At 40.0% G+C, this 26,502-nt stretch overlaps 1 protein-coding gene across 11 annotated transcripts in view; it reads left to right on the top strand.

Annotated features, from left to right (window-relative positions):
• The first annotated feature begins 337 nt into the window (after positions 1–337).
• The window catches only part of PER2 (period circadian regulator 2), a 51,618-nt gene continuing 25,453 nt past the window's right edge, over positions 338–26,502 (top strand). Inside the window, exons 1-10 of one of the 11 annotated variants that reach the window (XM_074590367.1) lie at positions 338–478; positions 8,487–8,543; positions 9,577–9,630; positions 11,768–11,928; positions 17,542–17,643; positions 19,060–19,534; positions 20,105–20,173; positions 23,148–23,302; positions 23,789–23,910; positions 25,528–25,729. In XM_074590367.1, the coding sequence (XP_074446468.1) occupies positions 19,161–19,534; positions 20,105–20,173; positions 23,148–23,302; positions 23,789–23,910; positions 25,528–25,729 (922 nt within the window). In that variant the 5' untranslated portion in view covers positions 338–478; positions 8,487–8,543; positions 9,577–9,630; ... (1 more) ...; positions 17,542–17,643; positions 19,060–19,160. Of the gene's footprint in view, positions 479–691; positions 785–8,486; positions 8,544–9,576; positions 9,631–11,761; positions 11,929–17,541; positions 17,644–19,059; positions 19,535–20,104; positions 20,174–23,147; positions 23,303–23,788; positions 23,911–25,527; positions 25,730–26,502 lie in introns of those variants that run through there. The other 10 variants (XM_074590366.1, XM_074590369.1, XM_074590375.1 and 7 more) reach the window with 10 other exon arrangements.

Below are 26,502 nucleotides of genomic sequence, written 5' to 3'. Positions count from 1 at the left end.
GGCAGGACCATCTCCCGCCGCTGCCTCCACACTGCCAGCAGCGCGTCAATATCCTCACGCCGGGAGGGCGAGGGCTCTCCCGGCTGGGCTGGTTTCCCTCTCCCCTCAGCCCCGCCAACGGCGGCGCTCGGGAGCCTCCCCAGCGCAGCCCTTCCCCGCCGCAGTGGGCGCTGTGTGGGGACGGGGAACGTCGCTCCCGCCCTTTCCCTTCTCCCCTCAGCGGCGCCGAGCGCGCGCCGCGGCCGTTGGGCGGTCGGGGCCGCGCGTCCCTCCCCTCTAGCCTCAGCTAGCCAGCGCGCGCGGCCCCGGCCGCCCAACGGCCTCCCGGGCGCGCGCTGACGTCGCGCGGGCGGCCTCCCGAGGGGGCGGGGCAGAGCCGCTTTCCCTCAGGCGTGATGTAACCTCTGCCCTCCTCGGCCCGGCGGAGCGGAACGGAGGGCGGCGGGAGGCAGCGGGAGGCAGCGCGGCGGTGGCGGCGGTGAGGGGGGCGGCAGCACGGGAACACAGCGAGCGAAGGGGGGGGTGGGGGAGGGGCGGGCTCGGAGGCGATCGTGGCTGCCGGTGGAAACATGGTGCCACACGTGAGGCTTATGTAAAATGAGCGGCGTCCGGCGCCGCCAATGGGGGAGACGCGCGCCCCGCCCCCGCCTCCCTCCCCCGCTGCCGTCACGCGGCGGCGGCCAATGGCGGCGCGGGTGGGGCGGGCTCTTCGGGCTCAGTCACGTTTCTGCCTGTATGAAGTCGGTGCCGGGCTGCGCCGGGCTGGGCGGACGCGGGGCGAGCGGTGAGTTGGGCTCCGCCGGGTACTGTCCCCGCCGCCGGCCGGGGCCGGGGAGGTCCGTGGGTACCCCGGCGGGGTGGAGGGGGGTCGGCGGGCGGCGGCCGCGGGGGGCTGAGGGGCTCCGGTGCTCCCCCGCCCGCTGGGCCGGGGTTACGTAACCCCCGCGCGCCGGGGCCCTCCCGTTGCTGAGGAGACGGGACGGGGCCGCCGGTGGGGCGGGGGTCGGGGCCGCTGCTCCCGCTGGGCGGGGGGCGGCTAGGGGCTCCCTCCGAACCGGGGCGGGGGGGGACACGACGGGGACGGCTGTGACACGCCCACCCCTCATCTCAGGCCGTGGCAGGGAAGTGGGCGCCGGCTTTGATCCCCTCCTCGGAACGGGCGGATCCAGGGGTGCGTATGGCACGGTCCCAGCCTGTCCTGGAGCGGGAGGGGGCGTCCGGGGGTGGGGGGGCACAGACACACCCGCCCCCCTCCCCAACTCAGGCCGGGGCAGGAGCTGGGGTCTCCGAGGGGCAGCTGTGCCACGGCCCCCGACCTGTGTGGGGTCGGGGCGGCGGCGCCCCCCGCCTCAGAGCGGGAGGGGGGCGGCAGTGCCCCCCAGCCCGCCTCCGCCCGGGGCGGCGGTCAGGCCGGTGTGGAGGAGGAGCGCGGCGGGGCGGCCGTGACTTCCCCGCCCCGCGGGCCACGGGGAGGCCAGTGGCGGTCCCTGGGCGCTGCCGCGGTGCTCCGCTCCGCCGTCCCCGGTGGCTGCGGGGCGCGGGCTGCGGCCGCATCTGTGCGAAAGGTCGGGGATTTGGGGGGAGGGAGAGAACATAGGCGCGGGTGGCACATTTGGGAGCATGCGTGTCCCGGCCAGGTGAGCGCGGCCCCGCGCCCCTCCCCACGAGGGGACAGTGCCGTACCCGGCTGGGTGGCTCTTTTCACGTGAGGAAGTGTGTGGCAGTAAGTCAGAGAATCTCAGGGCGCTGCTGGGATGCGGGAGCTACAGGTGGGGTAGGCAACAGGTGCCGTGCATTTCTTTTTGGTGTTGCCCATGGTTGCAAGGACACTTTGTTCCTTGAGACCGTGGGGTTGTGCTGCTGTTGACATTAGTTGCATGCTATTACATGCGTGATTACAAAACAGTTTATGTAAGTACAGTTTCATGCAAATAGATGAGCAGGATGGTAACAGTCAAACTGACGCTTTACAACTGACTTGTTGTAATAGGTTAGGATAGGGCATGATGCTGCTCTGTGTACCCCAGGAGCTTAAAAAGCCCCCAGAGATATCAGTATGAGGTCTCTGGTAGTTGAAAACTAAAACACTTTGAAATTGTATTCCAGTGAAACAGTAACTTGGCTGACGGTGCATATGAAGGATTTTGAAGAAACATGTTTGTTTATGGTTTTAGGCTGTCTTTCTTTTTCTTTTCCAAATATTAGACTCTGAGGTTTACCATCTTGTACATCTGAGATTGGATAGTTGTCACTCATGCATTTATAAGTAAAGGGGAAAAGGTGGAAATTCTGTAATGATTCTATTGGTAAGATTGTCTGGTCAAGTCAAAAGTGGAGTAAAAAACTTATTTAGTATAGAGAGAAACAGTTTCAAGTTGTTAGTATGTTTTAACCACAGAGTTTGTTCACAGATGACAGTTAATGCTAGTTAACGTTTGTCAAAACTGCAGCTGTCTTTTGGAGCTGGCTTTTGCTTGTTGTCAAGATAAAATCTAAATTGATCACAATGATGGCAGTGAGGAGTAGCTACTTGAATGCAAATGGCTAGTTTTTGATAATGTAGAGTTGTTGATAAAGCTTGAGGATGTCAAGAAGACAGCTAAGGCCTCGATGGTGTGTGTGACCCCATTCCATAAATGGATCCTATCGTATGTTAGGTGGTTTGAGGGCATTGAACTTGATGAAACTCAAACTTTTCATACCTTCTAGGGTGCCTCGGTGTCTGTGTGCATCTTTGATGTTCTCAGCCTTGGGTACAGTGCTGTTCATGCGCTCTACACAGTGGCTCTTGAATACAAAATTTGGGAGCAGGGCCTAGAATTTGATTTATGTTAGGAAAAGTGCCTACATTGTTGTGCTGTAACATCAAGTTCCTTCTTGCTTATGCCTCTGTGTGTTTGCATGCTCTTGGGATCTTTCTTTTTGCCCTTTCTTACTGAAACTTGCATTATTTCTGCAAAGTGAGGAAGTTTCACTGGAGAACTGGACTGTGTCCTCACTTCGTCCAAGACTTGCTGTTAGCCTTGTGATGAGGGTGCTACCCTGAGGTGTGGAGTCCTTGTTCCAGACTGCAGGCTGCTTTACCTCACTGGTGAGACGTAATGGAAAAGAGAGGGCCTTTGGCCTAGAGTAGAAGAAAAAAGTAATGTCCTTCTGTTTTGGTGGGATTTTGGTGTTTATTTCAAGGCAGAAGGGAGAATGCTTTAGTTTGGTGATAAGTGTAAGTGTCCAATGCTGTGCAGTGAAAGAGCGTGGCCTGTCCTGCACTGTGAAGAAGTAAAGTGTAGTTTGGCTTGACCTAGTGTAGAAGGTAAAGGGATGGAAAGTAGAATTTTGACTTTCATGCACTTTCTTCAGATTTGGCAAGTTTTCTGGTTTCGTTTATGATCCAAAGACTACATGGTTTTGCTGGGCTTTTTGTTTATTTGTCAGTTGGTAGGACTTCTTGTAGGCTTCTTATATTTGTTTTAATACAGGAATGCTGTCTGTGAAAAATCTAAGTAATTTTCATTTTTACAGCTTACTCTTACTCCTTTTGGATCAACACAGAAAGGCATTAAAGAAACAGCATATTGTGGTAACTCTTAGCCTGATACTTTACTGTTCCACTCCGCCCTCCCCCTCAGTCATAAGATTAAAATATGTAACAACTCAGTTTATTTGATAAACTTACCTGAGCCTGTCCCTGGACAATACATTTTTATGGTAATAAATTTTCCCTGTAAAGAATGACCTTTTTTGCGTAAACCGAGTTTTTGGTGGAATTTATCCATAGTATGAGAATAGAATGAAATGGGGAAACTGATTGGAAGTAGAGTTCTGGATTTTTCTCCTACCTCAGACTTTATTATGACCAGGAAGTGTTTGGTTTAGATACAGACTGATAAACTAATTTTCTTTTTCCTGGGTTCTTGCCACACCCTTATTTCTCTAACATCTTTACAATATTAAAACGTGCTTTACTGTAGAAAAGCTTTTTTAACCCCATAAAGTATGAGCACATGAGCAAGTATATTTGGTGTGGTTTAAAAGCAAGTAGATTACCACTAGCCAGTAGAACAAGTAAATTATCACTAGTCTAGATCAACTGTAGTGTTTTATATAGGGTTGCTATGGTTGGCCTATGTTAAAAGGGAACATCATGTTCTTAGCAAGGGGTTGTGTAACACTTGGCATGAACGTCCTGTAGACACTGTATTATACTCATAATGTTACCACATCATAATTACTGGATAATCAGGTGTTTCTGAAAAGGAATTTTTGTGTCCAGTTTTGGTTGCATGGCCTAGAATTCCTCTATGACGATGGTGGATTACAGAGATTTTTAACTGGGTTGTGTCGCTGCATTACTACTTTCAACATCCAGTTATATCCCTATTCTACAAGTTTTAAACTGCTTGAATATTGTTATGTTAACCTAGCTTGACAAGCACTGAACAGCAAATGGGTCAATTAATATCTGCATTATTCTTTGTGTTATAGTTTTATTACTCTGAAGGGCTTGGACTTGCACTTTTGGCTATGGATGAGATTGGATGCAGAAAATGGTGGTCTTGAAAGTAATGGCGCTAATGTTTTGTGTGCTGTGTAAAAGGTGTCTGTATCCTCTCCTGTTTTTACCACTGCCTTAAACTTAACCACTGCTGTAGTGGAGGCCAGGCTGTTAATGTTGCATATGCTGTTGTAGTAAGGCAAACCTTTTGCTTGCTAGTTGTTGGTTAGTAAAGAACAACTCCACCTTCTGACAGGTCGAGGGGCTTTTGGGGGGTTGTTTCTTTTTAGCTACAGGTGAGATGCTTCCTTCTGTGAAGCATGTTCAAAGGGCACGGGAAAAGAGAAGGCAGCAGTCAAAAATACACTTTATGGGCTAATGGCTTTGTGATCTGTTGCTGGGTTTTCTTGTGACCCCAGGCCACTTTTGTGAAATACAGAGAAGACCAAAATGAAGAAGGGTCAGATGGTCTGGGGATGTCTGTAAAGGCTGTGGAGAGGCTACTGAAACTACTCATTAGAGCACGGTCTGTTTGTGCTGACGGTGAGCCAGCAACCATATGTAGTAGGCAAGCACCCGAACACATGGGTATCCACATGCCTGAGCATACGCACAGTGATCTGGTATTCTAATAAGTGGCTTAGTACATCACCAGGCGTGCTCGTGCAGCCTGCTTGTACTCTGCCAGCCAGCAGTGCTGGAACATGGGCACATCAGGCTTCTGTGCTTTTGTTTTGTATTTCTAAGGTTATCCTTTAAGTGTAGATAGGGTCTTTATGTCTGAATGCCTGCGCTGGACTTGTACCAATCCAGTAGAGAGTCCTCTTACTTGGTCCTCTCTCCCTCTTGAAGCGTTTCCTGAGGGACAGCAGCAGCGTATTAAGTTTCATGCAAGTTGCACAGGCAGTGGTTCTGAAGAGCATGTTTTCCCTGCTTATCCACATATGCAAGTGAGTTTATGAGCGTTTTTTTGTGTGTGTGAAAGCTATTGTAAGGTCAAGAAAAGTTGTTTTTTTTTTTTGTACAGATGTTTTCAGCTGCTGCTGAAGTAGTGTGCGGTAGTCCTGGAGGAGCCTCCTGATTTCTCTGACTTTTTTTGATAGTCAGATTTAGACAGCTTTGCTTGTAGGACACAATAAGAAGTAAGGCTAAATTTACCTTCCTTGAGATATATAAATAGGGAGTGTGATTTTCCTTTTTCCTTCATTTTCTCCCACGAGAAAGCAAAACTTCATTGGGGGTGCTGAAGGGGTAGAGACATGCTGCTTACCTGACAAGTGGACTGAAATACACAGAAAACGTGTTTCTTGGGGCAAGAGAAAGAGGTTATTCTGCAGATTGTGTGAGCAGGATGCAGAAGCTCCGTGCAAGTGGTACCGATGTTCATCCTGAAAAGATGTGATAGTGAGAAAGAGCTCATTTGTACGTCAAAACACCTTTGGAGTTTTGCTTCCAGCTGGTTTTGAGTGTACTGTGGTAATTCTTAATGCTTGATTTTTCTTATAGACAGAATAGTTAGAGATTTTCTTGTATGGATGGCTTTTAAAAGTAGGACCGGCTTTGTAAAAGTAGAACCAAAGCTATACTGCCTTCCAAACGTCCTGTCCTAAAACAGTGGCACTTCAATGTTAAATAACACCTGTTATTTTTTACAATTGAAGCTTAGGGAGACAAGATGAAGTGGTAAGGATGTCCAGTACTTCTCTTTCTTGTTGGTTTTGCTTCCTATACTCCTTATTCCTTGCAGCTTTTGTATCTTAGTATGTTTTTTATGCTTGACCTTATTACATGTACTTTTACATTTCTGATACTTAGTTTCTTTAATTGTACAAAGATCTCCAGTATATAAGGCATTTCTTTGACTTCAATTACATCTCTACTATGGGTTCCTCTGTGACTCAAGCTCTTATATAGCGAGCTCATAGGACAAGTACATCGTGCTTGTTAGGTTGCCATGCTTTGTGGAGCGTATTAGTGATGTGATGGGGGCCGTGTTAGCAAAAGCCAGAGAATTTATTTGGCACAGAGTCTTCCAAAATGGAACTTTCTTTCTGACTGAAATCTTTAACTGGCTATGAACTGCAGCAATGTCCGAAGAGCAGTGTTAGACTGGAACTTTCGTAAATGTAATATCCCATGGTGAAATTCTGCCCCATTTTTTTTTGAGGGAGGGGAGCAGTAGGTGTGTAAATATACTGCTTAATGGGAATATCAACCAATATTAAAGTTGAAATACAGTGTTGTAGATAACTCAGATCTAGTTTCACCTATGATAAAGGTGAAATATATGACAGCATGGTGCGGTGTGATAATTTTTTCCCTCATTTCCATGACAACACTTCCTTAAATGTATAATTTTTGTCATTTTGTTTAAAAAGGACAAGTGTTGACATATGCAAATATTAGAGAGTTCTGACTGCTGGTCTTCTGCTTAATAATTTCTCCAGTTCCATTCAGGAAGAGAATAGCGTTTTCTATTTACAAAGAAATTCGAATGTCGTTTTAAATTCATGGTTAATACAAAGAATTCTAGTTCACCTTTAAGAAGGTACCTATTGTGAGACTGGAAGGATGTCTAGAAATTGTCATGGGGCAGGTAAAGGAGACTGTGTTTAACGTGCTTACTTTTGTTTTTTCTTTATGGCAAATAACCAACCTGTTGTCAATTAAAATTAGTTGTGGGCCGTGGCTTATTATTCAAGGTGAAGGAATAAACTTGAAAAAGACAGTTTCTGTTGGCTGCTGGGGATGATCCATCCAGATCCACTGTGGAGACTTGAGCATGGGTGGTGGGCTTCTGGTCTGGCAGAGAAGAGAACAATTGCTGCTAGATGATGGAGGAGTGGCTTTGCTTTTTATGGGGGAAGAGGAGGAGAGGGGAAGATTACTTTGGTACTTAGCTTCTTATAGTTACAGGAAAGCAAATGATGAATCAGGAGCTGGCCTCTGTTGGTCAGCACAGCCAGTAGGTGAGATTGACCATCCATGAGGTCAACTTGATAAATTCAACAGTGTACTGTGCTATTCATAGTAAAACTGGGTTGACTTTGTCCTGTTACCTCAGGCTAACTTTGTGCTATTACTTACTCCACATGGAGAACAAGCAGCTTTAAAAACAACAAAACCAATCTAAAACTGGAAGGAAATTAAATACTAGTGGTGCTGTGGGTGCTTCAGGAATAGAAGTGACTGGTGACATAAGCTTGGGTCCAGTTAAGAACCATCACTTGAGGACTGAGGGATTTTTTTTTTTTCCTGTTTGGCCCTCAGGGACATAGCTAAGGGAGTTTATTTCTGTAATTTTTTTTTAATATATTTTTTTTTAACAGCTATAAGTAAAAGAAGCATAAGTTTTTAGTAAGCTGGGAACAGCTTGTGCTTTAATAATGCATACTTGTATTTTGGAATATGAAACTAGTCTTGGTTGTGATGTCAATACTTCTGCTTAGTTGAATTAGCTCTCTTCAGAGTTTTTCATCTGCTAAGGCTAATTTAGAATTTGTATTTTGGTGGTGTAATCTGTGGAAGAAGAAACATAACTTGATTTCAAATATGTAATCCCAAATTTTATACTAAATAATACTCATTCTTCAGCTTGGATGCTCAGGTGAGTGAATGGCTGATTGTAGAAGACACTGTGTTGATATCTGTATTATCTAAACAATGTTCTAACAATAAATGAAGATCATGGAGATGGAATTTTGGGGGTTTTCTTACGTTTATAAAGGGAGCAGAATTCAGTGAATAGTTATTCTGTGCATTGCTCAAGAAACCAATTTAGAAGTTAGGTTAAAATAATAATAAATATTTTTATCAGTAAAATTTCTGGCATTTCCTCTTATTTTGTATTGTCGTCTGTATAACTGTTCATCTGTGGCATACATGTTTTACATGGTTGGACTTGTGTTGCATTGTTAAATGGACTTGATTTGTTTCATAAATAATTTTTTTATCTTATAAAACTTGGTTTGTGTTGTGTTTTTTTTTTAAACAGGAATATATTGATGACACTTTCAGATTTGGAAAGATCATGATTAGTGCATTCATTAAGGTGAGTGTGTTATGTTGTCCCCAAGAAAGTGCTTTATAATAGCAGTTCTTTCTCGGTGAGTCTGAACTGGGGTGGTGGTGTTGTTGTTGTTACTGCTTTGTATGCTTCCTTTGAGCTGTAATGTCAGAATGCCGAAAAATAAAAATATATTCAGAGCATTACATTTTTAAAGACCTATTGTACAAGTCACAAAGCACATGGAAATTATGCAGCTTCTCTAAATCTTTAGGAAACTGAAATTTAGTGTAGCATCCAGTATCAAGTGCTACATCTGCATTGTTTGCTGTGCAGAATTTTATTTATGAACTTCCAGTCTTTTGATTCCTCTTGCACGTGTGTTAAGAAATTTTAATGATGAGGAAAATTCTGCGGTCCAGAAAACAAAGTAGCTAGTGTTATTCAGATAATTGGCATGATAGCTCAGGAGGAGAAAGGAAAATGTTATACTTCTAAGCTTTGATTTAGAAAGCAGGTCATAGCTACCAACAGTATTTTTTGGCCAGTTGTGCTTTACTTTCTAACAGGCTGATACTATTCTAATCTCGGTTTCAGAAGTTGAATGCATGGCACCAGAGATACTGACTCAGGCATGTTTATGTTCAATGTGTGAGAAGCTGGTGATAAAAAAAGCTTATTACAACTCACGTGGAATGTGTGGTGGATTAAGAAAGCAGAATAGATGGTCAGAATTATAGAAATATTTTGAAAATGAAAAAGAAAAGATGCTTATTAAAGCAAAAAAAGGAAACAGCCGAGAGTTTAGAGGAGAATGGTGGAGGCATGTCATCTGTGATGCAAAGAATATTTATTCGAGTGTTTTTGTTATACATGATCTGATGATGGGACAATATTGGCCCAAGACCGGAAAGGGAAGTATAGCAGTTCTGGATAGTACTGTAATATTGCAATACAGATGAAATTGTAAGTGAGATATTTAGGATTAATACTATAGTGAAACCTGTTTTTCTATGGCTACAAAATGTGATTTGAATAGGTTCTTAATGCTGACAAAGTTCTCTTTTCAATGCTGCAGGTGTGACTTCAGTTCTCTACAGAAGGTGAACTTGGCTGCAATCCCGTAATACAGGTGTGTTCCCTAAAGCAGGTTGTTTGTTCTTTTCTTATATTTGAAGTCCTCTATGCTTAGAATAGCTATATCTCAGTATCGAAGGAAATGTTGTTAAAAGTTCTATATTCTTTATATACTGATCAAATTATACTTCTTGAGATCAAAGACCTTCTTGAGATGCCATACCTGGATGAACTCTTTCAGTTCTTTGGGATTTGGGCATACTCAGTCACCTGTACGTTTCCTCTGATAAATAATAGAAAAGCAGAAGATTAGATTTAACTGCCTCTAATTCTACTCAAACTGATAAAATGCATGGTTTGAATAACTTGTATTTAGTTTCAGATAAAAATCCTTTTGGTGTAGATTTGTCCTAGCTTTCAGTTAAATTGTAGAAAGGCTTATCAGGAGAATTTTAGGTAGTTTACAAGGACTGTTTTTTCTTAATGTTGTCTTAAATCCATTAAATAGATGAAGCCAATATGATACCCAGTTAAAATGGTACATGCTGCTGCTGCAAATATCCTCTTCAAACCTAGACATTGTTAAACCTTTTTTACTCTTTTTATCTATGAAAATGTCATGATAGAGGTCATCAAACTAGAGAAGTGTTATGCCACTTCATAAACGGTCAGGCAAGACATCGTGGCTAATTTCGTGTAGATCTTGATGAGTGAAGCTAGAAACTTAACTCCATTAAGGAAATACAAGTTACAGGGACATAAGTTAGTGTGAGGGAATTGGAAGAACTGTCGTTTAAACCAGGATTTAACTAGTCCTGAAAGACATTCCACATCTTCAGTGTCTAAGCTAAAAACTGTGAAATCTGCAAGTAGCTCCAGATACAGCAATTTCTAACACTTCTCATGGTCAGAGATAGAGAGCTTATAACTTAAATCCTGTTTTATCAATTTATGATAAAGACAGAGGCAAAATATTTGAAGAACCAATGTACACAGATTTGTATCATAATCTGAGATTTGTAGAATTCATATCAGCTTTGCGATGTTACGCAGAGTGGAATGTTGTGAATAAATTCTTCCTTAAGTCTGGCCAACACAAATGTACTTTTAACAGTTGGTAGACGTGCAGCATTTTAAATTAAGGCATGTTAACATGGGCTGTCTTCCAAAATGGTTAGCTTGGGATTTGAACACTGTTCCAAACATTCCTTCTGCATATTCAAATGAAGCACTTAAAGTGATGTAATTGTTTGCCACACAAATGTTGATCTTCTGATTTTTATTCTACTATTTCTTTGTGTTAACGTGGCAGTGGCATGTACCAACAGACTTAGCTTCCTACATTTAATAGAAGAGCTTTCAGATTTTCTTTTTCCTGCTGAAAATTCCCGGTGCCTTTCTTGGGAAACTGTTTTTATTAGGAAGAATAATAGCGTTGGTGGACTTCATTAGTACAGACTTCTGAATGTAAGGAAACACTTTTTTTTTTTTTTTTAAACACTATGAGGGTGAGTGAGCACTGGAACAAATTGCCCAGAGAGGCTGTGGAGTCTCCATACTTGGAGATACTCAAAAGTCATCTGGAGGTGGTCATGGGTAGCCTGCTCTAGGTGACTCTGCCTGAACAGGGAGTTGGACAAGATGACCTCCAGAGGCCCCTTTAACCTCAGCCATTCTGTGATTCTGTGAATTGAAATTTTGTAACTGCCTAGTAAAATCTTTAATACTCATACCATGCCTTCAGCAATGTAGATGAGTTTAGATGAGGTGTTAAAATGGTATTCTAACCAAACTTTTTAAGCACTTGGAGCTCCTGCGGACTGCATCAGGCATTTTGCTCTATTATCTGCTGGAGAGGTTGGCCCTTCATTCTTAGTGGCTATGTCAGTTCATGCAGACTGTGTACATACTATGCGTGTACATAGGATAATACCATACCGATAGTGAATTGGAAGGGTTATTTTAGCTAGCGTAGAAGATTCTGTTATTTTAAAACTCAGTCAGACCTTATGTTAGACGAGAAGTGTTTAAAATGAAAATTTGTATCTGATTCTTCTGCTGGATGACAGTTTCATGTTTAACCAACATTTATCTGCATAGGCATGGCATAATTGTGAGCATCTCTGTCCTATCTGTTTGAAGAGGACACTGTTGGGGGGCCCAGGTATTTCTTTTATATTTTATAGTTATAGAGGTGTCCGGACTCTGTAATGGTCAAAGATTTCCAGTAGAAGAGGATGAGACAAGAATTAAATGGATGTGGGAGACTCTGGCCCTAGGCACTTCATGCTTTTGATGCTAGCTGGGAGGGAGCTTGATAAACACTTTTACCAACTTTTCATAGAAAAAACAGGTAAGAAACATGCATAATTGTTACGATTTATGTTAGTAGAAAGATGCTTCCCTTCCCATCTGCCTAGAGCTTCTGCAGAAAATATGTTGTTCTGTGTTTGTTTATTTTAGAACTGTGATTTCAGTCATATACATACTCATTGAGAACTATTTTTTGGGTATAAACTGGGAGTTAGATTATCTTGAAGCTAAAATATTTTTAGCCTAAACCCATACTTATTCTTAAATTTGGAGTTGAGTTTCTTCACTGAGGAAACAACCTGGTTGGAAGCATCCTTACTGTGGATGCAAGGGCCCCCCGGCCTGGTGCATGTGCTGACCTCTTCCTGTATAGGTGCTGCTATAAAATCAATGTGGCACTTGGATGGCTCTGGACCAAGGCTATGTCTTCATTACCTCCTCTGTTCTAAAGTGGCAGCTGTAAGCAGTGGTTAGTTAGGATCACCTTTATAAAAATATCACTGACTTTTATTTAAATAACAGTCCTGTGCTCAGGATTCCCTTGAACAGAAAGGTGAATCCTTATCAACAAATTGTGAAATGAATGCTGTGAAATTCAGGTTTTATGGAAGCACTTGTGTTATTCTAGATGTTGATAATTTTATTGACATAGTAGAAAATTGACTTACACCTCATTCCTTGTTAAGAAAAAGTGCAAAACTTGTTTATGATGGCATGCAGTAAGATGAGGTATCTATTAAAAAAGAAAGTCTTGCAGGAAATTGTTAAGCATCTTCTGCTGTTTTTTCTTATGGGGAAGTCTGAGAATACTGCTATCTTTTTTTCTTTCCCCTTTCTAGAAAGTGTCATAGTGAAGATATTCTGTTAATTGTTCTGGTGAAGTTGTACAGTTAGACAAGTAATTTCTTGGATTATTGTTTGTTTTTCAACACTTTTTCCTAATGTTTTGCTACTACCAAACATTTAATTATTGTCTAATTGCACAGGGAGAATGCATTCATTGTAGATGTTAATTTTCAATTTTCTGTGAAATTGCATGATATGATTAAACCCCTGCTAGTTATTTGTCATACAAATGAGAAAACTTTTACCATTTTGCAAAGCAATCATCCAGAAGACATGTGGAAACTCTTCTTGTTTACAAGATCCTCAGTAAAATTGAATCCTGACCATTAAGAATGTCTCGTATTGGTACTAATACAGTTAATGGTCCCCAAGTATTCACATGTCTAAAGTGTAGTCATAAACTGTGGTGTGCCTCCTGCTTCATTTGGGGATATTGCTAAGTTCATATTAATTACAAATTTAGACTCTTGAATTAGATAATTTTGACTCTGGATTTTTAGTTTTTCATTCTTTAAATGCCAGTACTAGACATGATAGTTTTTGTGTGAAAAGAAATCTGGAAAAATCTGTTCTCTGAATGTAATCACATCTCTGCTGAAACAAGATTTTTGAGTTTAAATGCCACAGTTTCAAAAGAAATTTGCCTTTGTGGTGTTCTACAGTCCTTCTTAAGCGGGTTTTAGAAAAGCATAAAGCCGTTATTGCTTCAAGCATTTGTCTTATACATATTTTGGTGTGTTTTTCCAGGGACACTAAAGTTCAGGCTGTTTCCATTGTCTTAACTGCAGGATAAAGGAGCTACTGTAGCTAATGAATAACCAGAAGACATTTTCTACGCATCTAACCTGGCATATTAATGCCTACATTTGTTCTTAGTGCTCGGTGGAATTATGTTGCCTTTTTCATGCACTGCGTCAGGATCTTAGAGAGTTACAGTCCTTGCCAGAGTCACTTTTCTAGACAGAGCAAAATTCCCAGAGTAGAATGTTTTTTTGTGAGCTGGTTGCCTTAAAATCAAGCTTAACTGATGCCAATTTAAGGTTTAAAAGAAGTTTTTATTTACAGAGTGAAGATAGACAGCCTCCCTTAAAAGTTTAGAAAGATGGAGCAGAAAACGAAGAAAAAAAACTGGCTTAATGTACTTTTCTGAAGATAAACCTAAAAGAGCTCTTCCTCTGTTTCTGTGTTACTGTCTGCACTTGCTTACTGAACTTGGTATGAGGTGCAATTCCCTTCCTCAAATGGTGGTAATGGGAGAGAACCCCAGACTGGGAAAGCATGCTAGCTTTTGCCTTTTCATTCTTGTTTGGTTATTGACTGGAAATTTATTTGAGCATATAAGTGGGATGAATATGTGCAATTTATTATGGTATTTTCACTGAGATTAGTTTCAACGTTAATTAATCTCTCTGGGATGGCTGACCCTCCGTGCTCCTGAAGTGTTTGCATATGCATGCAGATGTTCCACCTAAGGTCTTCCTCTATCCGAGAGTGAAGTCTGGCTAGATGCATCAGTTCTTACCTAAATCACAGGCACAGAGCATGGTGTAGGGTAATTGCCAGCCTGTTCTTTTTTCACGGTTATTCCAATCTCTTCTTAGAAAATCTCTCCAAACTTATGGAATATATTAACATTCCTACTGTCAGGGATCTTGGCTTTTTTATTTATTATACAAGCTCTTGTTTTAGAAACACTCCTTCCTTCTTTCCCCAGGAGCTCTTGGAAGTCTATCATAATGTTTTTCTTGTTCCTTCCTATTTATTCTTCCTGTATTTCTTACTCTGGTATATGCCTCTGGCCCTGAGGATTTCGAGATTTTGAAACAGAAGAAATTTTGTGCAAGACTGACTTTCAGTGACATTAGTCTTCCAGTCCTGCCTAAGAACACCATTCCACCTCAAGGAGTTGAGCCAAGTCTTCTCAAAAGATGGCTTTAAAAAGATCAAACTGGTATCTTCTCCATTACTGGGATATTCATTTTTGCTTCTGGCACCTTTGTCTGTGGGCTCCGTATTGTGGTCACTGTAATGTAGCCGCTTACCGTGGGCAAATCTGCAGAAGCTCTGGTGTGTTGCTGGTTAGAAAGAGAAGTAACACAGCTTAAGTGTTTTCTGACACAAGTTTCTGCCGGGTGTCAAGAAGAAGAAAATTCACATGGTATCTCATATAGGCCAGTACCTGTTTCTTTTCTGTTGGTGATTCTCTTAATTTGAACTCATTGCTTAAAATAAAAATAGTTTTAAAACCCCTGAAATCCTTTCTGTCATTGAATTACTCAACTCTTGTTCAAGGAGGCACAGGAAATTCCTCAAAAGTTATTGGGCAGCTTCTATATATTTTGAGAACAATTCTCTCCCACCTAAAGAAGGACTATTGAAGTTCTCTACAAATACCTGGGAGAAGCTAGCCTAGGTGTCAAGGAAAGAAGAGACAAGACAAGAGATGATATTTGGAGGTGGAAAAAATTACTTGTAAGTGGTTTTACATCTCAGAATTTCAAATTGTAGGACTACATGATAGCTATGGCCAAACTTCATTGACTCTTAAACTTCCAAAGATTACAGAAAAAGATTTTGGGGAAATAGTTTTCTAAGAAAAGGTTGTTCCAAAAGGCTTGGAGTTAGAATCATAGAATGTGTTGGGTTGGAAGGGACCTCTAAAGGCCATCTAGTCCAACCCCCCTGCAGCCAGCAGGGACACCTTCAACTACATCAGGTTGCTCAGAGCCTCATCAAGCCTGGCCTTGAATGTCTCCAGGGATGGGGCCTCCACCACCTCTCTGGGCAACCTGGGCCAGTGTCTCACCACCCTCAGTGTAAAGAACTTCTTCCTAATGTCTAATCTAAACCTGCCCTGCTCTAGTTTAAACCATTGCCCCTCGTCCTATTGCTACATGCCCTTGCAAACAGCCCCTCCCCAGCTTTCCTGTAGGCCCCTTCAGGTACTGGAAGGCCGCTATAAGGTCTCCCCGGAGCCTTCTCTTCTCCAGGCTGAACAACCCTGGCTCTCTCAGCCTGTCCTCATAGCAGAGGTGCTCCAACATGACAAATACAACACAACAAAGAGTTGCGGACAACTCTTGAGGCTAGAAAAATACTATGGTATATGCAATACTCTTCATAATTCAGGAGAAGAGATTTCTCACACTTAAAGACTGAAATACAAAATGTTTGCAGTCAGAGTAGGAAAGCTATGGTACAATCATTGCTCCTACCATAAATAACACAATTTTCCTGATACATGTGTTACTGTAATATTGGGCTAAGTATCTTTAGAGAATTTAGGGCTATGCTAAGAGCCTGTCTTTTGGCAGTTCATGCTTATCAACCTATCAATAGTGATTTATATGGCTTTCTTTAAGGGATTTATGTATAGCAGCCCAGAGTTGGGAGTTTTGGAGCTTGGCTGAGGTTTGTTTTTTTTTTTTTTGAGAGCTTTTTTCCCCTCTCTCTTGAAATCATGTAACATAATTTACTAGCAGATAGTGTTGTTATGGCTATATTTTTCTCTTGTTTCTAAAGCTCTTTCTAAGTAGCATTTGGTCAGCAAAATAGGAGGAAACCCCTGCCTTGGGCACAGAATATAGTATGAGGAATGTTCGATCTCACCTTAAATTCCTACGTGTCAGACCTCCTTTTCAGGTGATGCTGTGGCTGACTTTTTTTCCAAAAGCTTCATTTTAATCATGACGGGGTTAATTTGTGTAATTTTGGAGTGTGTAAGGCACTTATTTGAAGTGGACAAAATGCTGTAGATGATCTCCAGGGTTACTTTTAACCTTCACAGAGAAGGTAAAAAGCCATCCCACTGCTAGCTGAGTAGTGTGCTGGGGTACCTTTAATCAAAGAATCTTCTATAGAACTTTACAGCCTCAGCACCCTCTGAGAAATAATAGTACAAATGACACATGAGAAATGGCTTCTTGAGGGTGGGCTCAGTTATTTAACCAGACAGATGCTCTTATTTCTGCAGCACTTGAAGTAGTGGTAAGAGCATTTCCTGGGTGAGAATGGATTAACACATTTATGAAATGTTCTTTACCTTTACAGTAACAGGAGGTTTGTCTCATGTGCTGTCCATATAGGTATTTCCAGTGCCACCTTCTTTATTCACTCTCCTGAGCCCTTTGTTGTTTGCAGTCAGTCTCAGACAAAATGAGTCGTGGGTAGCCCTGCGTTGTTAAGCACAGGCCGTGATACTGCAGATAGTATGGGTACCATCAACCAGCCAGGCTCATTAGGAACATGTGTGGCCAGACTGGACTACATACAGGGACAGAACTTCGTTAAAATGTCTAGCTAAGTAAGGCAAGTGAAAGTGTGAGCTCTGTCTATCAGAGAGATTAAATCAGAGATGAACTGTCTGAGCTAGTTAATCATTGGCCGCTAGAGTATAGGCCATTGTGAAATAATGCTAGTTTCATCTATGAGTAAATATTCTTTTATTGCATGTTCCAGTTACGTAATTTTTAAGATAGAAGTGGCTTACTTAGTCCAGAAAAAACTGTTAGAGGTACTAAAGTGTAATTTACTGTAATTTACAGTGTAATGTACTGTTCAATACAACGGCATAACAGGATGTCTATTTAGTGTGGATTAGAGTACCTGAAGTGAATACATTTACTGAAGTAAAATGTCAGTGTATTTTACTCTACCCAAAGGGGTTTTTAAATTATTACCTATAATGAAGTACTAGTGAATAATCTTGTAAAGAAAAAGAATTATTTATTTATTTTTATTTGTATACCACTGCTGATAGCTTAAATAAATGTCTTTAAACTACGCTTCTTCTTTCAAATGAAAACAGGTATCTTGCATATTACTTTGGCCAAACAGGGAGACAAGTATTGTTTTCTTCTTAAAAACTCAAAATAAATGTAAAATGTCTGGAAAAACAGCAATTGGGAGGGTAAGAAAATAATTTCAATTTTTTTTTTTCAAGGGAGGGGAGGGAAGTTGAATCATAGTGTGTTTTAAATTAATATTAAGTTCATGTTTTCTGTTACAGGCTTTAAAAAAAAATTATATATATTTATTTGTGTTTAAAAGGAAGCTGCTGTGGTTAGTATTAGCAAAACTTAGTTGCAGATTTTTTCACTGATGTTATTCCAGTCAAAGGTTTATTAGTCAACAGTTGTAATCTTGAGTATTTTAAAGGAACAAAGAGGAAGGAATAAACATAGCTCTGTTTTAAAAACAACCCCTCTTTTTTTTTTCCTGATGATGAATTACATTGTTCAGAGAATCTTAAGTTCATGGTTTTGCAGTATTGTTGTCTCTGTGGGTTGCTGAAGTAGTTGAGGAAATGAGTCAGATTAAATATCTTTATTTTATTCACAAAGTTGAACTGCTCTCTAGTACTTCTCCTTTGATGGCTCTTTAATATTAGTCTGTTCTTAGTTCGCTTCTGTGTATACTCTGATTTTGAGTCTGGTGCACTAGAATTTGCTTTAAAAGCAGGAAGTTTTGTTTGTATGTTTTAAGTTTACTTTTCTAAACAATGCATTTTTCCCCCCTGAATTTGTGGTAGTTGGTAGATAAAATTCTTCTCAGGCATATTTGTGTCTTAGAAATGTTATTGATAAATAGGCGGGTTTGTGTACTTAGTTTCCCTGTTCCTACTGTTCCCTGTATGTTCGGCCTGTCTACCTATGTACAAAGAAAGAAATGAAGAATTAGTCAAAATGGCAGAACCGATCTTAAAAGAAAAAAACAAGACTATGGATTAAAAAAACAAACAAACAAACAAACCCACAACCAAAAAACCCCAGCCAACCTCCAAACTAAGGAAGAAATCCTCTGATGTCTGAATGTAATCTTTTTGTTTGTCAAGGTAATCTGGAAGCCAGGGGAATGGTTTCACTAAGGATGGTAATAGCTATTGTCCAAATCCAGGCAGTAAAATTGTCAACTCTTAAGAAGGAGAATAGAAAACAATATTTAATGTTGTTGAATATTGATTTTTTTATTCAATTATCATTCAGATATTCAATAAAATATTTGAAAAATCAAATATTAAAAAAATATTCAATAAAATATTTTTATTCAATTATTGGATTGAATATTTAAATTTTCAAGGAGTTTTTCATGTGTATTCCACTTCCTCTTTTTGTGTGGGTTTTTACTAAAATATAAATAAGCTTTTCCATGAGAAAACAGTTAGGTTTGCAATTATATTTAACTTAAACTTTTCACTGTTCGAATGCTGAATATACTAACTATGAATAACACTTACCACTTAATTTCTTCAGTCAGTAAGAAGTTTGACAGCAAAGGCAAACAAGAAAATGATTTTTTCTTTTTTCTTCCTTCCCTTCTTCCTCAGATTTGTGGGTCTGTACTTCTAAACAGAATTTGTGTAGAGAGAAAATTCTGAATATGGCTTGATTTGCTCTTGATCTTGGCAGTGTTTCTAATGAGTATCCCATGGACTCTATCAAGTTCAGGGGGTTCTACTCTAGCACTGAGGAGCAGAACCCTGAGCAGCAACCTGCTATCAGTGAAAACATTTCTTCGTCATTCGCTTTAGAAGAGCAACAGAAAATGAGTGATTATTCTGGACTTGCAAATAACCATAGCCAGATGATTGCTGAAGATTCAGAAAATCAGACAAAGCCTGAACGCTCTCATGAAGTTCTTCAGGAAGATATTGAAATGAGCAGTGGATCCAGTGGAAATGACTTCAGTGGAAATGACACAAATGAGAACTACTCGAGTGGGCATGATTCTCATGGCCATGAATCTGATGAAAATGGGAAAGATTCAGCAATGCTTATGGAATCTTCAGACTGTCATAAAAGGTAGTAGCTACTATTAAATAACTGTAACTTTTATTTTTATCACTATAGGCTTTTTTCATTTGAATCCGATTTCTGAATAATAACTACAGTATAAAGTGTATCTTCAGATTGAAGCTGAGTGTTCTAGTTAACTTGTACTCTCCTATGATATAAATTGTGTAATATATTATAATTCATAACGAGAAGGTCTCTAGTGTTCCACAGGGCCAGCTTAATTTGAATCTTTGTTCTCATCATCGTGTGTTTAATTGGCCTTATTTATATGTTTTCTTGTAAACCAGCTTCTATAATTGTATATCAAAAAGCGTCAGTTGCATAAGGATGCAACTGTGCTATTTTCATCTCTTAAATAATAGCTTAGTGTACAGAGCAAAGCTACAGTAAGAACAACCTTCTTAAATGTATAACGGCTGTAGTTTCCGTTTACTGTACCAGGCAGAAGCTTTTAAAGTTGTTGAGTTTTGTTTCTAGATAGCCCATCGTTAATAGGAAAATATAAAGCTAAAATGAACTAGAAGTTGGTTGTTAGGTTTACTAATAATTATCTCTTTCTATCTTTCCTTATTCTAGTTCAAGCTCAAATGCATTTAGTCTGATGATTGCAAACTCTGAACACAATCAGTCTAGCAGTGGATGCAGGTAAATTAATGTGCATATATTTTCAGTAATTTGCATGTATGTAATGCTAAATGCAGAAAACTAAATAGTCTTGTATTCTGGTTTTTTGTTTTGTTTTGGCTAAACCTAGAGGAATACACAAGAAATCCTATTTTTGATTCTACTCCTGTCCATAATCGGTAGCATGTCCTATTAACCACTTGGTTGAATTAGAGCTTTTTTTTTACTGTTCCATGCAAGTTGTGAGATAACCTTTGAAGTCATCTTACTTTGTTTCGATTGGGTAGCTTAAGTCTGTAATTTTATTTTTGTGGTTCGCTTTGAATATTGCTTCAGCTCTAGTGGTTTTTTTGATGCTTTTCTTTAAATTTTCCACTCTTCAGAATTTAGTCTGAAGCCCTTGTCTGAGGACAACCTAGTAGTGTTTTAACATCAGAATTCACCCATTGAGTTGGATGTGTTCTGATGTCCAGCAGCCATATCATCTGCCTCTCCTGTGTTCCATTCGCCAGGATTCAAGCCTCAAGTCTGTAAGGATAAACCAACATCAGCTGCAGGAATCCCTCTGTATGAACTGTGCTTCTGACCCCGATAGCCTTGAGCAACCTGGTGGCATTGAAGGCTCTAATCTGGACACTTCAGAGTGCCCTACTGTACTTGCTGACTTTCTTTAAGTCAGCTTCTGATCAGGAGACCAAAACCTGATCCTGAGCAGATCAAGGATATCTAGCTATAGCGTACCGATGTTATAGACCCATATCTGCGTGTACCTACCTGAAAGTGTTTCTACCTGATGCAGTTCCTAGAGAAGTGGTAAATTAAAATTACCCTTTTGCACCGTTTGGTGCTTGATAAACTTACTTTCTGTGTCTGCCTTGAAGGCACCTGGAGATCTTGTTTCATGCTGTATTTTCAATTGGAAATTGTGTTCAGGGGTTCATCTTGCTTACTATGAAAGACAGAGTGAACTAAAGGCATTTATTAATCTTCCTTTCCCATTGATTCCATTTTCTTCACTGCAAGATTTTTGGGAGGTTACTCATTACATTTTTTCTGATAACTCTTTATTTTAAATTTCACTAATAGCTGTCTGCTCAGAAATAAATATGAATCTGGATGCTACAGCGTTTTCCCTAGCTGTCAGGCACAGTGCTAGAGGGTTACAGAGCAGAATCTGATCTTCTTTTGGGAATGGGAGACTGAGGATATCTAGGGAACGATCTTTAAAGAGAAGACTAAAGTAGGCTGGTAAGCTTTAGGTTTAGCTCCTGTCTTTATAGAACTTGCTTATTATGTCACGCCTTCCCTGTGGTTGGCTACAGTGCCTGATGCTACTGATCTTTAAGGAAAAACATGAGTTGTGTTTCCAAGGAGGCCTGTCTTCTATATTTGCTGCTGCTGTAGGCTAATTTGGAAAGGTTTTGTTTCTTGCAAAAGAGTCTGGCCATTCTCATGAAGCATACTTGGAGAGCACAAAACCAGCAGTATGCTCGGTTATTTCATAATCTTTTCCCTCTCTCTTCTTCTTTACTGCCAGCAGAGAGGGTTCTTCTATTAACGAGGCCCTGTTTGATTGCATCAGTCCAAACTGTCAAGCCATGTTGTAAATGTGATTTTAATATACAGCATGGACATAATGAACATAATGTTTCTCAAGGGAGTACTATACTCTTTTGTCTTACCATTGCCATTATTTCTCAGTACAAAATGACCACTGATTAAGTGAATGCTGTTTTTTCTCATAGTACATTGTGATGCAAGCAAGAACAACGTGTATTCGCTAGTACAAGTCAGCTTTGTCACTTTCCAAGCATTTTTGGTGAAATATGCCCAACACCTGTCAGATGATTGACCTATCTGAAGAACTTTTCAAACTTCCCAGAAAAAAGTTCAGAAATCCTCTTGAAAACTACCTGGAAACTGAAGCCACTTTATTGAGCCCTTCAGGCAGGGCAGGGCAGGGCAGTGCGGTTGCCAAGACTATTGTTTCTACAGTGGTACTTAGGGTAACTTCTTAGAGACTACCAGCCATGACAATCAGGTGGTAAGAGAAGACCTTCCTTTTGATGGGAAATAATTTATTTTCAGGAAGGTTTAAGAAAAGCTCTAGAATTCTTTTGATTGTTGTGACTGATTAGCTTTTAAAATCTACGCCAATGAGAAAGACAAGGTGATTTTTTCATTTTAACTGCTTCCTACCCGCCTGTCACTCATCTTTGTCATCTGCCTCCTTCCCTTGCCTCCTTTTCCTTTTTGATTTTGTCAGCACCTCTTAATAACGGGGAGAGATTTCAGAAACTGCAAAGGCAGGCAATAATTTTCTGACGTTGGCACTGATAATCTCTGTAGTTTGACCTTCTACACTGAGACAGCACTTCTGAAAATGCACCTGAGAAATCTGAATGCAATTTCTGTCTCCATCATTCTCTGATTCTTTACCCTACATATTTAGTCAAGTTTCTGTGTCTTATTTAATGTATTGCCATGCTTAACTGGGATACATTGTTCCAAGGATTTCTCCATTTGTTTTGTTAACTTGATGCTCTCCCACTGCCATTCCCTTTTCAGGGACCTTTCTTATGAGAACCTGCTCGAACAGGAGGTGAAGACTTGAATGGACCTCCTGCTTCTCTCCTTTGAAGTCCATGAACATTTCTATGAGTTTGAATTTGAAAGGAACTAAGGAAAATACCACTAAAAAGGGAGGAGGGAGACTGGCAAAAAAAAAAAAAGTTCTTTGGTGCTTGGGTATATGTACTGTTGCACTTACAGAGTACATTTTGCAATAAGACTTCAGGTGGTAAATCTTTAATTTTAAATGATTCTAGCTAACTTAAGAATTATTATGAGTTCTGAATGTTGATACTAAGTACTGGAGAAGTTAACATGGCTAGCTGTACAAATTTGTACACATGACAAGTGTAAGCCTCTATGAGGATGGTGTGTCAATTCAAGTGTTCAAGTGACATTTTATTTTTTGTCTTTAATCTTACAGTAGCGAGCAGTCCACTAAAGCCAAAACACAAAAGGAACTGCTGAAAACATTACAAGAGCTGAAAGCTCACCTTCCTTCTGAAAAGAGAATTAAAGGCAAATCTAGCGTCCTAACGACGTTGAAATATGCCCTTAAAAGCATTAAGCAAGTTAAAGGTAATCAAGTATGATACTACCTAGATAATGCCAACCTGAATAAAATTAAACATTTAAAATAGGAATTCAAATGTGATTGTCTGTGTAAAGCTAAGTTTATTATGTTTGAAAACCTCTCTAAACAGGTGTTTTCATGGTGTTCCCACTTGTTGGCTGTGTTAACTTGCGTTCCTTTGAGAGTTAAAACCGCTTTCTAGATGCTTGATATTTTACTGATATTTTTTGAGTTAGAAAAATAATTTGAAAACAATTTACAGTGTCAAGCTATTTGAACTGTCAAACAGACCAAAATGTATGATCATTTTGATCATTTTGAGGAAGCTCAGCGGAGGAAAAACTAATTTGGAATAGTACCTCGATTTCCCGACTGTCCATTCTGTACTTATGCCAAAAATGGTTTTGTCCATTTTACTGCTTCCAGGCTGGATGTTTATTGATGAGGGTTTTTTTAATTCTTAATATAAGTTGTTTAATATTCTCATGTAGCCAACGAGGAGTATTACCAATTGTTGATGATTAACGAATCCCAGCCTGCTGGACTCAATGTGTCATCTTACACGGTGGAAGAAGTGGAGACTATAACCTCAGAATACATCATGAAAAATGCGGTGAGTATGGTGACCCAAGTCTACAGTGTGTATTGAAAATGTTTTCTAGAACTGGAATTCTCAGGCATGCCTTCTTTTTACAACGTAAGAGTTGGTAGCTAGGCCAATAAGCTGAAGAAGCTGGCTTTTGCCTTCCAGGGAATGTTAAGTAAAAACTCTGAGCCTTTGCAGACTTTGTCGATAGCACCTTGATCTAAGCTTTTTTTCTGTCAGTTAGGTGGGAAATAAGTAATCTAAACTCCTTGGTCCTCTGAATTGTACCTTGTGCTTAGAGATGATGGTGTGACGTATCTCAACAACCGTGTGATATAATGCACTGTGAGACATCATTAGCTTTCGTTTTAGAACACCTGCTAAAGTTGGCGAGTAACTCTTTCCAAATTTTAGTCAAGGCACACCTGTGAATTGTTTCAGCTTATCCTTATCAGTAGGGGTCATTTGATGTTTCACCAGTTCTTTGTGTTAATGTAACTGAAAAGTGATGAAAGTGTTGGAATTGCTGTTTGTTGTATTCTCTTGTGGTATTTGTTTTGTCTTTACAGCTGGTATAGCTGTACTGCGTGACACAGTGACACTGTGTCTTCTCATCTAGATAACAACAGCTATGACAATCAGCATGGTTTTTAGCAGTAAAATGATAGTCTGATTATTTTTTTTTTAATTTATTTTCCACACTACCAGTGTTTTAGGGATATGTTATGGAGTCTTCAAAAAATAATTGCATCTAAACTTACTAGACTACCTTCCCCTATTTTTTATTTTTTTTTTTCCCCCCTGAAGCCTCTGCGTGAATGTGTGAAGTTCTGAAATCAATAAAATAATGTCATGGTGGGGGATGTTCCCTAGCTTGAAGTAGGTGCGTTTTGTTGTATCTATGAGTAGCAAATATTGCCCACAAGGTAAAATAAATAGGAAGTCTAGAGTACAACTGAGAACTTCAGCCAAATATCATAAACATTATTCAATTGATCTGAAGCATCCGAGTTTGTGAAACCGGTGTTCTGACGACAGCTCTTAAGTTTGTGTATAGTGTTAGTGGATAGAGCACTAAAAGTTATGACGCAGGAAACTCTTCTGTGTCAAGAAAAGCAACGTGAAACGATATGAGTGGAGTGTGTGTATGCTTGTGTGGAACTTTTCTTCCACCTGTCTACTCATTATTTTACCAAGTGGTTTAGAGCACTTTTTTTCATTTTGCGGTGGACAGACAAGCTAACATAAAAAGCCTTTCACAAAACAGTTGAATTTCATAAATGTAAAATAAGCCTGTAACAAGCACAAGGAAAACGTGCAGGTTTATAGCTGAAAGCTCTTTAATTCTTAATTCATAAATTTATTTTGCATCATAAAATTTTAGGCAATGATATTTAGGGCTTGTAACCAGTGAGATGCTCCTGTGTTATTATTGCATAGTTCAAAAAGTGTACCATCTGTCTACTTCTTAAGCAGATTAATTTTATTTTATTGCTCCCTGAACTGATGCGGTTTAACATTACTTCCTTAATTTTTATTTTGAAATTATTAATGCTTTTATATCTTAAGTGTTTTTCTAAGAAATACATACTGGGTTGAAGAATGTTTTAAACTGTCTAAATAATTTGAGATTTTTGTTTTTAGGATATGTTCGCAGTAGCCGTTTCTTTGATTTCTGGGAAAATTTTGTACATCTCTGATCAAGCTTCTTCTATTCTCCGCTGTAAGAGGGGTTATTTTAAAAATGCCAAATTTGTGGAGTTCTTGGCACCTCAGGATGTCAGTGTGTTCTATACATCTACTACCCCGTACAGATTACCATCATGGAATATTTGCAATAGAGCTGGTGAGTAGTCTCAACAGCACATTTTTCTCTGAACTTTGTCGTGCAAATACTTGAACTGATTTTAATATCCTTCCATCTGTCTTCATCACTTTTTGAGGGTATTACACAGATGCATCTCTGAACAATACTGGATGTATAACACACTTTTAGAAATCGGCAAAGCTTGTGTGTTGGCTTAAACTCTTCTGAATTTCATTCTTTATTGGTTCTTGTGTCCCTTTCATCCAAATGATGAATGAAAACAACGTAGGTATTCATGCTGAATAGTGGGTTTGCTTTCCACTTTTACTAGCAATCAGATGACCACGGTTTTTCTTTAATATATACTTTCTTCAGATATAAGGAGGATAATATTCTGCCTCCTTCCTTTTGAATACTGGACACCTTGATTACAGTGTATAAAAATGTACTTCAGCTACCATCACTCTGCATTCATCAAGTGTAATCATATCTCTATTCTTTTAGCCTTAGAAAACTGATGTTAGGGATGCTAATGGTGAAGGATCAGAGGTCACGGGGCACTTTGATATTTGTTTGTGGGAGGATTGTTTTACTAGTGTAGCTACAGCTCTTAGGAATTGAGAAATAGCTGCCAACTATTTTAACCAAACACTTGAAATTCAACGTCTGCTCTAAATGTTTGAAATTCCAATCCATTTTAAACTAAGTCTATTAAGTTAAGTCAGAGTGTGGAGCTGTGTTTAATCTGAAAAAACAATTAGCAATAAATATATACTAAGTAATGCATACGTAACACAGGTTGGAAGGGACCC

The sequence above is a fragment of the Larus michahellis genome, chromosome 6 (assembly GCF_964199755.1).
Source record: "Larus michahellis chromosome 6, bLarMic1.1, whole genome shotgun sequence".
In the NCBI taxonomy this organism is placed as follows: Eukaryota; Metazoa; Chordata; class Aves; order Charadriiformes; family Laridae; genus Larus; species Larus michahellis.
The sequence above is the reverse complement of the archived record's forward strand: the minus strand, read 5'-3'. Positions and strand labels throughout refer to the sequence as shown.